Source organism: Bison bison, unplaced genomic scaffold, assembly GCF_000754665.1.
Source record: "Bison bison bison isolate TAMUID 2011002044 unplaced genomic scaffold, Bison_UMD1.0 scf7180017864283, whole genome shotgun sequence".
Taxonomy (NCBI): Eukaryota; Metazoa; Chordata; class Mammalia; order Artiodactyla; family Bovidae; genus Bison; species Bison bison.
The window spans coordinates 273,181-286,939 of record NW_011494855.1 but is presented as its reverse complement, the minus strand read 5'-3'; the positions used below and the strand labels follow the sequence as shown (position 1 = coordinate 286,939).

The window sequence follows — 13,759 nt, the reverse complement described above, 5'->3', positions numbered from 1 at the left end:
CAGTACTAATTACAATAGCCAAGATATGGGGGCAACCTAAGTATCCATTAATATATGAATGGATAAAGAAGATGTGGTGTGGTGTGGTGTGGTATAGTGTATGTGTGTAATGGAATACTAGCCATAAAAAAGTGAAATCTTGCCATTTGTAACAGTACTATAGACATAGAAGGTGCTATGCTAAGTGAAATAAGTTAGAGAAAAACAAACACCATATGATTTCACTTATATGTGGAATCTAAGAAACAAAATAAAGGAACAAACAAAACAGAAGCAGACTCATAAATACAGAGAACAAGCTGATAGTTACCAGAGGGGAGAGACAAGGGAGGACAGACAGATGGTGAAGGGAATTAACAAGGTACAAACCTCCAGTTATAAATAAGTCACAGGAATATAACATATACATAGGAAATAGAGTCAATAATATTCTAACAATTTTCCATGGTGACAGATGGTAACTAACATAATGAACAAAAAATATCAAATCACCATGTTGTATATCTGAAACTAATATAATGTTGTATGCTAATTACAATAATAAAAAATATTGAGTCACAGAGTTTCAAGGTTGGAAAAGACTCAGAGGTCATTTAGTGCAAGTCCTTTATATGAATGAGTCCCCTTCACAACATTCATAATAAATCCCCCTTCAGTCTCTCTTTAAATCCCTTCATGATAGTGAATTTAACCTTTCCCCAGTGCCTCAGGTAAAAATAAGCACAGGTTATTACATTCCAGACAGATTTTGTACCATTTATAATAATAGTTATTTTCAGCATTGTGAAACCTATCAATTTCATTAGTATCAGCCATAGGTCCTTCATTTATTTTGTATATAGAGAAGGGAAAAAGTCAATTATGGAACATTCAAGGTTTTCATTTCTATTTACCTGTCTGCCTATAAGCTGCTTCTTTCAAGAATGAATATTCTGAGTTAGTGAAATGACTTAAAACTGGATGCAACAGCATTATTAAAATAGAAATAGAAATTCAAAATCCTAAAAAGAAATGCTCGACTCAAAGGCTAATGTAGTTGCTGGCACTGAAATTAAATTATCAGTCGGCTTTCTACAAGTCAGGACAAAAGGAGAAACAGTAGATTACAGTTCTCTTTATATAACAGAAGAAAGTATACCAACTTTCCATTAAATGAACATTTTTCTTAGTTGTAAAATTGTAAGAGAACTTTCTCATGTAGCAGCTTGTAAAAGAGATTTATTTCTTAGTTTTCTATGTGCATTCATTTTTGCCCTCTAATGGTACTGCCAAGAATACTGCTAAACATCCCTTAAACTTTTACAAAAATCTCACAACCTCAATCCAGTGCTAAAATTCTGTTGAATATAGGGGACAAAGCACAGGCACTGGCTAACTACCTTTCCAAACGGGACTATCAAAAACACTGTTTGTGGAACTTCCCTGGAGGTCCAGTGGTTAAGAATATGCCTTCTAATATAGGGGACTCAGGTTTGATACCTGATTAGGGAACTAAGATCCCACACACTGCAAACCAACTCAGTCTGTGTGCTGCAACTAAGACCCAATACAGTCAAATATTTCTTCAAGAATTGTTGTTTGTTGTCAACATTATGGGACATTAGCTTCCATATATGCCCAATTCTTATCTTAGTTAATGTTGTTTCATCACTAAGTCGTGTTTGACTCTTTGTGACCCCTTGGACTGTAGCCCACTAGGCTCCTTCTGTCCATGGGATTTTCCAGGCAAGAATACTAGAGTGGGTTGCCATTTCCTTCTCCAGGGGATCTTCTTTGGCCCAGGATCAAACTCCTGCATTGGCAGGTGGATTCTTTACCACTGAGCCAGGCAGGAAGTCCCTCTTATCTAAGTTCAGTTCAATTCAGTTCAGTCATTCAGTCGTGTCCGATTCTTTGCAACCCCATGAATTGCAGCACGCCAGGCCTCCCTGTCCATCACCAACTCCCGGAGTTCACTCAGATTCACATCCATCGAGTCAGTGATGCCATCCAGCCATCTCATCCTTTGTCGTCCCCTTCTCCTCCTGCCCCCAATCCCTCCCAGCATCAGAGTCTTTTCCAATGAGTCAACTCTTCGCATGAGGTGGCCAAAGTACTGGAGTTTCACCTTTAGTATCACAAATGAAAAACTAAGTTAATCTGTTCTATGGAATTACCATCGTTCCTTCACTTCTCTTGGAAACAACTACAGTTGGCTGATCACTGGGCACAAAATGATGTTCTTGTGAACTGAAGAGGTATACAGAACATTGTGAATGATGAGCAGACAGTGCTGTGAAGGTCTGCTGGAATATCTGATAAGACTTGGGATCTCTCAAAAAGAAATTGACTTTATGTAAGTAACATGTTATTAAAGCTGGCCCTGTTGCAGAGGTAATGTGAAGAAGGTGGGGTTTCTCACTTGCTCTTGAAACACCCCAACTATTTTCCCAGAAAATGCATTATAAACCTCTGCATCTGAAAAGTTACCAATGAGCAAACTGTGTCTTTCTATAGTTAAGCCCCCATGGTTTTACAATACTTCTCTCCATTCTTAGACTAAAGAATTAGGGGGAAGGGGAGGTATACACAATGATTATTTTACCTTTGAAGGTGTTTTGGTGCTAAGACATCACAAAAGGCCCTTAGTAAAAATAGATTACTTTCTCACAGTGATCATCACGGTGCTTTAGACTTTACCTGGACCGCCTGGTTCTACCAGTACATTCTAAATAACTGAAGACAGATTTTAACCTCCTTCCCCACACCCACAGCCAGTCAGACCAAACTCTGCTTTCTTCTCTATGGCTAGAAAAGGCATTAACTCTAATCTGTATTTCATCTGTGTAAATTTTGTAGCTCCCTTATTATCATTGTTTTTGTTTCTACTGTTGAATCTGGATTATATCTAGAGGTCTCTTGAGGTCAGTAAGCTAGATGCCATTCATACAAATTAGTTACTATAAAATGAATGCAAGCACAGTAAAAGTAACCTCCATATCAAATGAGGCTGTTTGTACACTGGTCAATAAAATGTATTCATGGTGTTACCATGGACAGAATGAGACAGATTTCAGACTTACTCTAAAGAGGGCATAGGTACATCTTTGAGTGACTCAAACAAATGACTTGGCTTCTTACAGAATTAGAATAAACTAGATACACTTTTGTTTAAAGCTAGGATATTACAGAGACATAACAGTAATGCTAATATACATGCTGGCAAGTGCAAATAAGGACACTGATCATTATTTCACATTACAGTTTATTATGACATGCAACTGCCAGAAATCAAAGTCAATGCTAAGCAAAAAATTTAAAAAAAGCTACCCACAGCATAATATTCTCTTCATTTTTAGCCATTCTACCCTGCAAGATCCCTTTTTGATTAGCAGGAAACCTGAGAATAGAGGGTAGAAAATAATAATAAAAGAAGCCTGTGAATTACTGGATACTTTTTAAATGCCATGCCACCTTGCAGGAGAAACACCAGTTGAGACAAGCAGATATTTCCCTAAAGCAGTTTAAAATACCCTAAAGCATACATGTGGCATTGGTGAATGGATGACTCTGAGAAAGCTCTCTGCTTTGGAAGGCTGAGTGGCACAAATACCCTGTGTGGAAGAAGTTGGCATAGCAACTCTGCATTTGCGGTGGCGACAGAGTAAACAGGTGCATAAAACAACTGGAATGCGTCTGCTTCTCTACAAAGTGCTTAAATCTTGTAAAGCAGTTTTTTGCTTCTCTTCTCGAGAAACACAAACTCTTCAGTCTAATAAATTGAGGCAGTTAGTTTGCTGAATAGGAGAGGATATTCATGACTCATGGGAAGATTTATTCCCTGTACTTACCCTGTATAAATAAGGGGACATTTATTCTAAAAATAAGTCATTTCCTTCTCATAGTAGACACAATTCTCTGTTGACCGGAAAATGATATAAAAAAAATAATAATAAGCTTTCTGTGTTTGTTAACAAATGCATTCCAGAGAAAAGAACTGCTTACCTGTTGACAACGGGTCCTCTGAAATGCGGATCATATGACCTTGGAGTACCTGCATTTAAAATAAAGAACTTTCTAAGCATGGAAGCCAATGAAATGGCAAATAAATATACATAAAATATGAATAAAGAAAAATTCCTATCTTAGCCAGTGCTTAGTGCAGTGTTGAACTCATTCTTTGGTCCAGTGAAACATCAGTTATACCTTGGACACAGCTGTCAATCATTTTCTCTCTCTCCAGCTAGAAGCAAGTCTGGGAAGAGTTGTTAAGCACCATATTCTTAGGCACACTGTGTACATATCTCCCACTGTTTTGAGCAGCAACATCATAGATCACAGCCAAGAGAGCAAAACTTGAAGCCCTTCCAGTCTGCAAAAACGCATTCTACCATCTGCCATTTCCAAGTGTTGCTGTGTACTTGTGAGGTGCACAATGTAAGAGAGATGTCTGCTTATCACACTTCTCCCTTTCCTCTCAGTACATGGAGCTTTCCTTTGAGAAATTGGAATACCAGTCACTATTGGTCCCTGCCATGTTGGCTATATCGTATGCAAAAATCATTATTATATTTTACTATACAAATGTTATTTTTATTGCTTTTGATTGTTATTTTTTAGATCTACTGGTAGACTTCATACCATCTGAAGAAATGCCCTAGTCATTCACTGTTGTAACATGAATTGTCATATATTACCCTTGTCTTTAAACGATACAAAGTAGACACAGAATGGCCTTTTCCCCCACATGTACTGGGTACACCCAGTAACAAGTTCTGTAAAATCATTTCTGGCCAAAGGTTTATATTTTGCAATTCTCAGCCCCCTGACTAAAGGATTCCTGCTCCCTTCTTCTAGGCATTTGTCCCTATAAAAAGGCCTAAACTAAAGACAGAATTTTAAAAGGGTCTGGAAAAAAGAGGCCTGTGTGTCAGCAATCTGACTCAGCCTGTACTCAATGGGGAAATTAGACCTGAGGACTCCAAAGCCTCTTCAGTGTAATCACAGGCTGAGGGCAGAACAACAGGAAGGAGAGGACAGACTTGGAACAGAAATTCAAGAGCCAGTCAGCAAGTATTCATAAAGCACCTGTTATATGTTGAGAGCTCTGAGGGCATACAGAGATACATAAAGGATGCTTCCTGTCTTGGAGACCCTACAGTTGGTGGGCAAGATTGACATATTGATTCATTCAACAAACATTTCTTGAAATCTTTATATATCAAGTCTTATATTATAATACACAAGCAATGAATAGACTGTATAAAATAATAAAGTACTAAATTGTATGGTATTGGCTTGAAGTGTTACAAGAGTTCTGAGAAAGTAAGTTTCATCGAGGACTAGAGCAGTCAAGAGCATTTCATTCAAGAAGTGAGATTTTTCTGAAAGATTGGAATAAAATAAAAGGGAAAAGAGAAACATTCTGAATGGGTGAAACTAGAACTCCGTTAAATTCAGTAACTACATATTGATCGCCCATTATGTGCTCTGCATTGAAAGAAGCACTGCAGGGAATACAGGGTTTAATGAAACACAGTCTCTTTCTTCAACAGGCTAACAAAGTGGTGAGCAGGGAGAGAAATAAGAAAAGACCACAAGTCACAGAAAACAAGACAGAATATGATACCATAAGAGAGGGTACAAGGAAAGTATTAGGAGCATTCTAAGGAAGGAAAGGTCACATTCAGTTGAGATTAGTAGGGAAGAGTTCCTAGAGTCACGGTATCTTGAGATGGACAAGTATGAAGTCATAGAGTTAGGAACAAACAGCAAATGCATGGGGATGGTGAAAAGATCAGCTTGATTGGAGTCCTAGATAATCAAACAGAAGGAGGAAAACATAAAGCTAAATAGATAGTATGGAACCAGACTACAGAAAGCCTAAAAAACTAGGAACAGAAGGTACTTTATACATCCTAAGCCAACAAGGAGTCATAGAAGTATTTCTTTTTTTGCCTAGAACTATAACTTAATGCAAAAAAACAGTAGTTTCATCTTTCTCATATGAAGAAGAACCATTTTGATTCTAAATGTTATTTCATTCCCAGATCTCATGTGAGTTTTTCTTGTAACTTGGAAGGTAGGTAGCAATTTTAATCTGACTTTTCAGATGCTGGTTGTTCACAAGGACAAGTTATCTGAGGAAATACCCAGAGCTCAGAGTTGAGAAGGGCCAGTGGCTGCAGGACACACTTTGGGTATCCCCCAGGATAGGGGAATGCTAGGCCTCAGCTTCTAGAATAAACCGTAGGTTTACCTTCATTGTTTCAAGTTGTCACTTAGTTGGATAGGTCTCTTTCTGATACAAATTCTGCACATTTACATCTCACATCTTTGGGCTCCAGTTTGGGTATTGACAGTCATGGATCTTGGGTTATAGAAGGATTTTCAACAAAGGAATGACATGGTAGAAGCAGGGCTTAATTAAAGAATAATCTAGTGGCAGTATATAAGTGCTATCACAAAGCGCAAAGTCAAGGGGAACAACTAGGAACCTATTGCAATAATAGAGGTGAAGTCATGTGAGCCCCACCCCAAATGGTGGTGGAAGTAATGGAAAGAGAGATGCATCGGTCATCACAGAGCAGTCATGCGGCTTAGGGGTTAGGAGCAACGGCTCTGGAGTCAGTCTGCCTATTCTCTGTCACTTACTAGCCGTGACCCTAGACAGATCATATCACTTCTCTGAGTCTCAGTTTCCATATCTGTAAAGGGTTAGTCACTCAGTCATGTCCAACTCTTTGTGATCCCATGGACTATAGCCCTCCAGGCTCTTTTGACCATGGGATTCTCCAGGCAAGAATACTGAAGTGGGTAGCCATTCCCTTCTCCAGGGGATCTTCCCAACCCAGGGATTGAATCCAGGTCTCCTGCATTGCAGGCAGATTCTTTACTGTCTGAGCCAACAGGAAATCCCATATATCTATAAATGGGGATGACAATAGTACACCATAAAGATGTTATGAGGATTAAATGAATTAATACTTGTAAAAATACTTAAAACACTGGTTGACACTTAGTAAGCCCCTATGTATATTCATTCTTAGTCTGAATTACATGACAAAGATAAAAAGCACTTGAATGGTAAGACTTAGGGTGTGAAAGAGAAATGTCAAAAAAAAGACCAAATAAAGAGATTTCAGACCTAGAAACTGTGATTCTCAGTTACTTCTGGTCTTTTACCTCAGTTTAAGGTTGATGTTATTAAAACAGTTGGGAACGTTAGCAAGTGGAAGAAACTGTAAAGTTGTTGGGAGAAAAAGAGCATGAGGCTGATTCAGCTCATGGGGACATCTAACTCAAAGTCCAGTGTTCAACTTAAATCAAGAAACTGAAGTCTTATGGAGAGAGAGAGGAATGACCTGGGAATTTGATGATGGAGGATAAAAGATATAACATTTAGAATGGATAAACAACAAGGTCCTACTGTAAAGCCCAGGAAACTACATCCAATATCCTGGGATAAACCATAATGGAAAATAATATTTTAAAAAAGAATGTATATATGTGTAAAATTGAGTTACTTTGCTATACACCAGAGGTTGGCACATCATAAATCAAATATACTTCAATAAAAAGATTTTTTTAAAGAAATTGAAGTCTGGGTCAAACCTTGAGATAAATACTTGGAAGTCATAACTTTATCACATGAAAAGTAATAAATTCCATAAAGAATATCAGGATCTGTTGTTATAGTGACAATAACAATAATATTTAACACGTTTTCAATCATTAAATGTTAAGCACTGTTCTAAGTGCTTTCATGCCTTATTTTGCTTACTTTGAAAAATAAATGTATTCTTTAGTTAGATTAGAAACTATTATTAGCCTCATTGTACATATGCAAAAGTCCAGACATAGAGAGGCCAAGGTACCCACTATCACCAACATGGTATATAATGGACCTGGGAGTCATACTGCCCTGTCTCATTGCAGCAAAACAGACTCCTGGGGTCATACCCTGCAAACCCAGCATGAGTTCCTACTCTGGGGGAAATGAGTAGAGTGTTTTCTGTTTGAGATAGCTGTAAATACTTCAGTTCTGACATAATTGTCAGCTTCTCCTTTTCTGACTGCCTTGTCTGCCTCTACCTCATGGCGACAAATACATTTCAGGGAGTCTAGTCACCATTTCTCTGGGAACTGATTTCCTCTCTAATCCACAGGCATGGTCTCTAGCCACCAAGTTTCTCCCTTGTAGCTGTTTCCTGGCAATCAGTGACTGGATCTGGTTTGGATATTACACCCAAACTAGGCCAGTCATTTCTGGTCACTCTATCCCAGGGATTAGAATTAAAACAGACAGTGAAAGATCAGAACTGCAAAATGTAAAGCTTGAAGACCAGAGAAGCAGAGAAAGAAAGCTTTCAGAAAGAAATCACTGAAGCTAATGTATAAGAAGCAGCAAAGATGGAAATCTTCATGGACTTCAGCTTTCTGTTCCAGTCCCTACCTGAGACCTGGGTTGAGTTTTGTGTGATATATTATATCCTTATACTGAAGTCCTTTATCTTGCTTTTTGCTAGTTCACATCTGTTATAGGCAACCAAAGACTACCACTAATACACTCCCTCTCTTGATCTGACTTAAGGTTTCAACAACTCATTTTAACCACATTTATTATATTCTTGCAATAAAAAGTTGGTAGGGATTTGAGGAAGAATTCTGGAGACTAAGTCTGCTTTCACAAATCTCAAGTGAAAATACGAAATATAAGCTTAAGACTAAAGTTTCAACACTGGTGTTAAGAGCCATGACAGACACATTCAGAGGGTGCCATGGAGCCAGAGGGCATCATGAACAGATAGGTCTCTTCACCTCCTGACTGGTGCTGAACTTGGGCTCTACTTTCCCTCAGTACTCAGGACCTGTGCATTGACTTGGAGAATGAACACTAGTGCTGACATTCTTGCTGGTTCAAGATTTCCATCCCCAAACTGGCTGAACAGCTAAAATATACCAAAACCATTTCATCTAGCCCCTCCACACCAAATACTATAGTTCCAAAGGTCTGGGGTAGGCTTGTCCTATCAGATCACTCTGATGCACAATCAGATTTGGAGACCACTAGGTCACTTGAGAGAATTTGGGAAATTCAGCAGTGGCCGTAGGACTGGAAAAGGTCAGTTTTCATTCTAATCCCAAAGAAAGCCAATACCAAAGAATGTTCAAATTACCACACAATTTCACTCATCTCACACACCAGCAAAGTAATGCTCAAAATTCTCCAAGCCAGGCTTCAATAGTATGTGACCGAGAACTTTAAGATGTTCAATATGGATTTAGAAAAGGCAGAGGAACCAGAGATAAATTGCCAACATCTGCTGGATCATAGAAAGAGCAAGAGAGTTCCAGAAAAACATCTACTTCTGCTTTACTGACTACACCAAAGCCTTGACTGTGTGGATCACAACAAACAGTGGAAAATTCTTAAAGAGAAGGGAATACCAGACCACTTGACCTGCCTCCTGAGAAATCTATATGCAGGTCAAGAAGCAGCAGTTAAAACTGGACATGGAATAACGGACTGATTCCAAATTGCGGAAGGAGTACACCAAGGCTGTATATTGTCACCCTGCTTATTTAACTTATATGCAGAATACATCATGTGAAATGCTGGGCTGGATGAAGCACAACCTGGAATCAAGATTGCTGGGAGAAATATCAATCACCTCAGATACACAGATGACACAAACCTTATGGCAGAAAGCAAAGAGGAACTGAAGAGCCTCTTGCTGAAAGTGTAAGAGGAGAGTGAAAAAGTTGGCTTTAAAACTCAACATTCAAAAAACTAAGATCATGGCATCTGGTCCCAAAAACTTCATGGCAAATGGGTGGAGAAACAGTGGAAACAGTGTCAGACTTTATTTTGGGGGGGCTCCAAAATCACTGCAGATGGTGACTGCAGCCATGAAAATAAAAGATGCTTGCTCCTTGGAAGGAAAGCTATGACAGACCTAGACAGCATATTAAAAAGCAGAGATATGAGTTTGCCAACCAAGATCCATCTAGTCAAAGCTATGGTTTTTCCAGTAGTCATGTACGGATATGAGAATTGGACCATAAAGAAAGCTGAGCACCAAAGAATTGATGCTTTTGAACTTTGCTGTTGGAGGAGACTCTTGAGAGTCTCTTGGACTTCAAGGAGATCAAATAGTGCATCCTAAAGGAAATCAGCCCTGAATATTCATTGGAAGGACTGATGCTGAAGCTGAAGCTGCAATACTTTGGCCACCTGATGCAAAGAACTGACTCACTGGAAAACAACCTGATGCTGGACAAGACTGAAGGCAGGAGGAGAAGGGGACAACAGAGGAAGAGGTGGTTGGATGGCATCATCGACTTGATGGACATGAGTTTGAGCAGGCTACAGGAAGTTGGTGACAGACAGGGAAGCCTGGCGTAATGCAGTCCACGGGGTCACAAAGAGTCAAACATGACTAAGCAACTGAATTCTGAATTTTATTATTAACCTCTGTTTCATTCATGCACTGTCCTTAATTCTAGCTGTACATAACAGACCAAGCCTAATGAAGTAAGAGAAAAGCAAATCATTAGATATGTATGAGCTTTGGGAAACACACAATTAAGAGTAAGACATAACAGCTACAGGAAGAGAAGCAGAAAGTGACATTCAAGAAAACTCAAGAGTTTCAAGAAAGAAGGATTATAAATTCCACAGAAATATTATTAAGTGAATGCTTATTTGTACCAGGAACTGCTATAACAGCTTCACACACATATGTCATTTTTTACAATTTTACACAAACACAATGTGAATAGTACCCCCTTGAACTATGCAATACAACAGCACTGGCATATTTATTTTGTCATTTAATGCTCTCAATAATTCTATGATGTATGCCACTGTTATCCTTCCATTTTATAGATGAGGAAGTTGACTCACAGCTACTTTGCCTTAGCTCAGTCAGCTAACAAGAGGAGGAGGTGGCATTCAGTCTGACCCCAAAGCCTCTGCAGAGCTACCTGGCAGTAAACTTCTCAATAGTGAACTTAGAGAAATTTCATAGATGAGTGGGGAAAGAAAATATATTGAAAGAGGTCGGAAACTTATATTGATCCTGTAATTATTCTTTTTTCAAAAAGATGGGCAAAACTGGTTTAAAAGTGTCTAGGCTGGCTTCCAATTTTTGTGTGATTTGTACCTTACAAAGTGAAAAAGTGGATTGTGGTGTAAATGAAACGTTATTGTCAAATCTTCTGAAAAGCTGACACTTTTTGACTGTAATTTCTGGCTGCCTTATATTTCAGTTGCAAATACACTAAGACCTCAGTCAAATGATAAGATTTAGCTGATTTCATATAGTAATAGCAGCTGGAAAGTGATAACTTCACCCTGCCCTATGCGCTGACAGAATCTGTATTGTCATGCAAATTTTTTATTTCCTGAAATCAATACAGGGCATTGCTTTTTCTGAGGCTCTCATGTGCTCTAATTGCATCTCTGGAATAAATAGACTGAGGGACCAGCTAAGTAAAAAGAGCTATAATGCTTCACTACCACATAGCTTAGCTAATTAAGTGCAATTCATATTTCTCACTTAAAGGAAAAGAAAAGAAATTAAGATTAGGTAATCATTTTAAAAGCTTCATCAGTTCTTATGACTCTCTGATCACCAAAATTGTTGTGATAATAGAATCACTAAAAATTATTCATTATAGACAGTTGCACATTTGTTATTATAGCTAACAGTTTATATTGCAGGCATACAGTGCAATTTTTTCTTACTAGAAATAATTCCTGAAGATTATGAAAAACAGTCCAGGTAATTAGTTCAGTTTATGGATGTCAACCGCACATGACTCAGTCAAATGAAAACAGCAAGATAAAGCAGCTGGTCATGCCCAGCTGAAAAGCAATCTGATTCTCAAAGAAAATGACAATATATCTACCACTGATCATTTAAAGCAAAAATCTGAGACATTTAATGTTATGCCTTCAAGTGTTCTCCTTCAGATAATCTAATGTGACTTAAGAGTGTGAAGGGGGAACTAAGGTGGGGCAAACAAGTATCTGAGAACTTAGAACTATTATGAGCAAGCACATCAGATAACTTTCCAACAAGCATGGAAAAATAATGTGGTACAAAGTTGTCTTACTTTAGTATTCTACAACAGGCAGTGGAGAATTGGGAATAATTAAATACTTGTTTTACTTTACTTTTCAAATATGTTTATGATGCTGTGTCTATAAATGAGGATCTGTCATTTTATCAAAGGAAGAGGTTTCCTTCCCTCTAAGGAAGGACAAAGAGCCATATTCCTTGCCATTTCTTAGTGGACAATGTTTCAATTTCACAGCCCATATGGCCTTTCTCAATCTGGCCCATTCACCCGCCTCATCTCCTACCATCCCTCACTTCAAACTTGATCTTTTAGTAATTCTGAACCGCTATGGTTCCCCTCCAAAAGTGACTCAGCCAGTAAAGAACAGTGGATTCTTTACCAGCTGAGCCACCAGGGAAGCCCAAGAATACTGGAATGGGTAGCCTTTCCCTTCTCCAGTGGATTTTCCCAACCCAGAAATTGAACTGGAATCTCCTGCATTGCAGGCAGATTCTTTATCAGCTGAGCTACCAGGGAAGCTCCTATTTTATACAGTGCTCTCTGAATAATAGGACTTTCCCCTCTTTGTTCCCTTGGCAATGGCTAAAGGAAGTCTACAGTTCTGCTCACAAATTTCCCCATTAATTTTCAAGAAGGACAAGGACTAAAGACATTCTACTGGTCATTATGCCAGTAAGTGGAGCCCACTTTGACTGGCCCTACATCATGGCAGCTAATTCCATTCATCTTTGAGACATATATTTCTATTATTGCACGTGGTATACTGTATTGTTGCATGTGGTATACTGTACCAACGAGTTGTTTGTTTACATGCTGTGGTAGATAGATGCTCATGTCCTAGTCTCCAAACTTGTGACTATGTTACCTTACATGGCAAAAGGGACTTTGCAGATTTAGATAAATGGAAAATCACAAGACCTAGAGACTATCCTGGATTATCTAGGTAAGCCTTGTATAATCACAAGAGTCCTTAAATAGGAAAAAGGGAGACAGAAGAGTCAAAGGAGATGTGACAGCGGAGACAAGGTCAAAGTGATGCAACACGAGAAAAACTTGACTGGCCGTTGCTGGCTTTGATGACTGAAGTGAGTGATGAGTCAAGGAACGTGGCAACCTCTATGCTATGCTATGCTAAGTCACTTCAGTCGTGTCCGACTCTGTGCGACCCCAGAGACGGCAGCCCACCAGGCTCCCCCGTCCCTGGGATTCTCCAGGAAAGAACACTGGAGTGGGTTGCCATTTCCTTCTCCAATGCATGAAAGTGAAAAGAGAAAGTGAAGTCGCTCAGTCGTGTCCAACTCTTAGCAACCCCATGGACCGCAGCCTACCAGGCTCCTCCGTCCATGGGATTTTCCAGGCAAAAGTAGTGGCAGCCTCTAGAAAGTGGAAATTTAAGAAAACTGATTTCTCTCCCATAGAATCTCTAGGAAATAATGCAGCCCTGTGACACCTTGATTTCAGTCCACTGAGACCTATTGTGGACTTCTGACCTCCAGAATTATAAGTCTGTGTGATTTTAAACCACCTCATTTGTGCTAAGTCATTACAGCAGCAAGAGGAAGCTAATACACATGACTATTCCTCCTATTGGATTGATAGCTCATTTAGGGCAGAAACTAGACTTTGGGGATTGCTCTATTGCTATTATCTGCTTCAGTATCTGGTGTATACATAATAGGCATTCAATAAA

The 13,759-nt window shown here is 38.9% G+C and overlaps 1 protein-coding gene across 1 annotated transcript in view; it reads right to left on the bottom strand.

Annotated features, from left to right (window-relative positions):
- SLC44A5 (solute carrier family 44, member 5) overlaps nucleotides 1-13,759 on the bottom strand; it is a 432,423-nt gene that overhangs the window by 179,229 nt on the left and 239,435 nt on the right. The window contains exon 3 of the mRNA XM_010849416.1: nucleotides 3,985-4,033. Coding sequence (XP_010847718.1) covers nucleotides 3,985-4,033 — 49 coding nt within the window. The remainder of the gene's footprint in view (nucleotides 1-3,984; nucleotides 4,034-13,759) is intronic.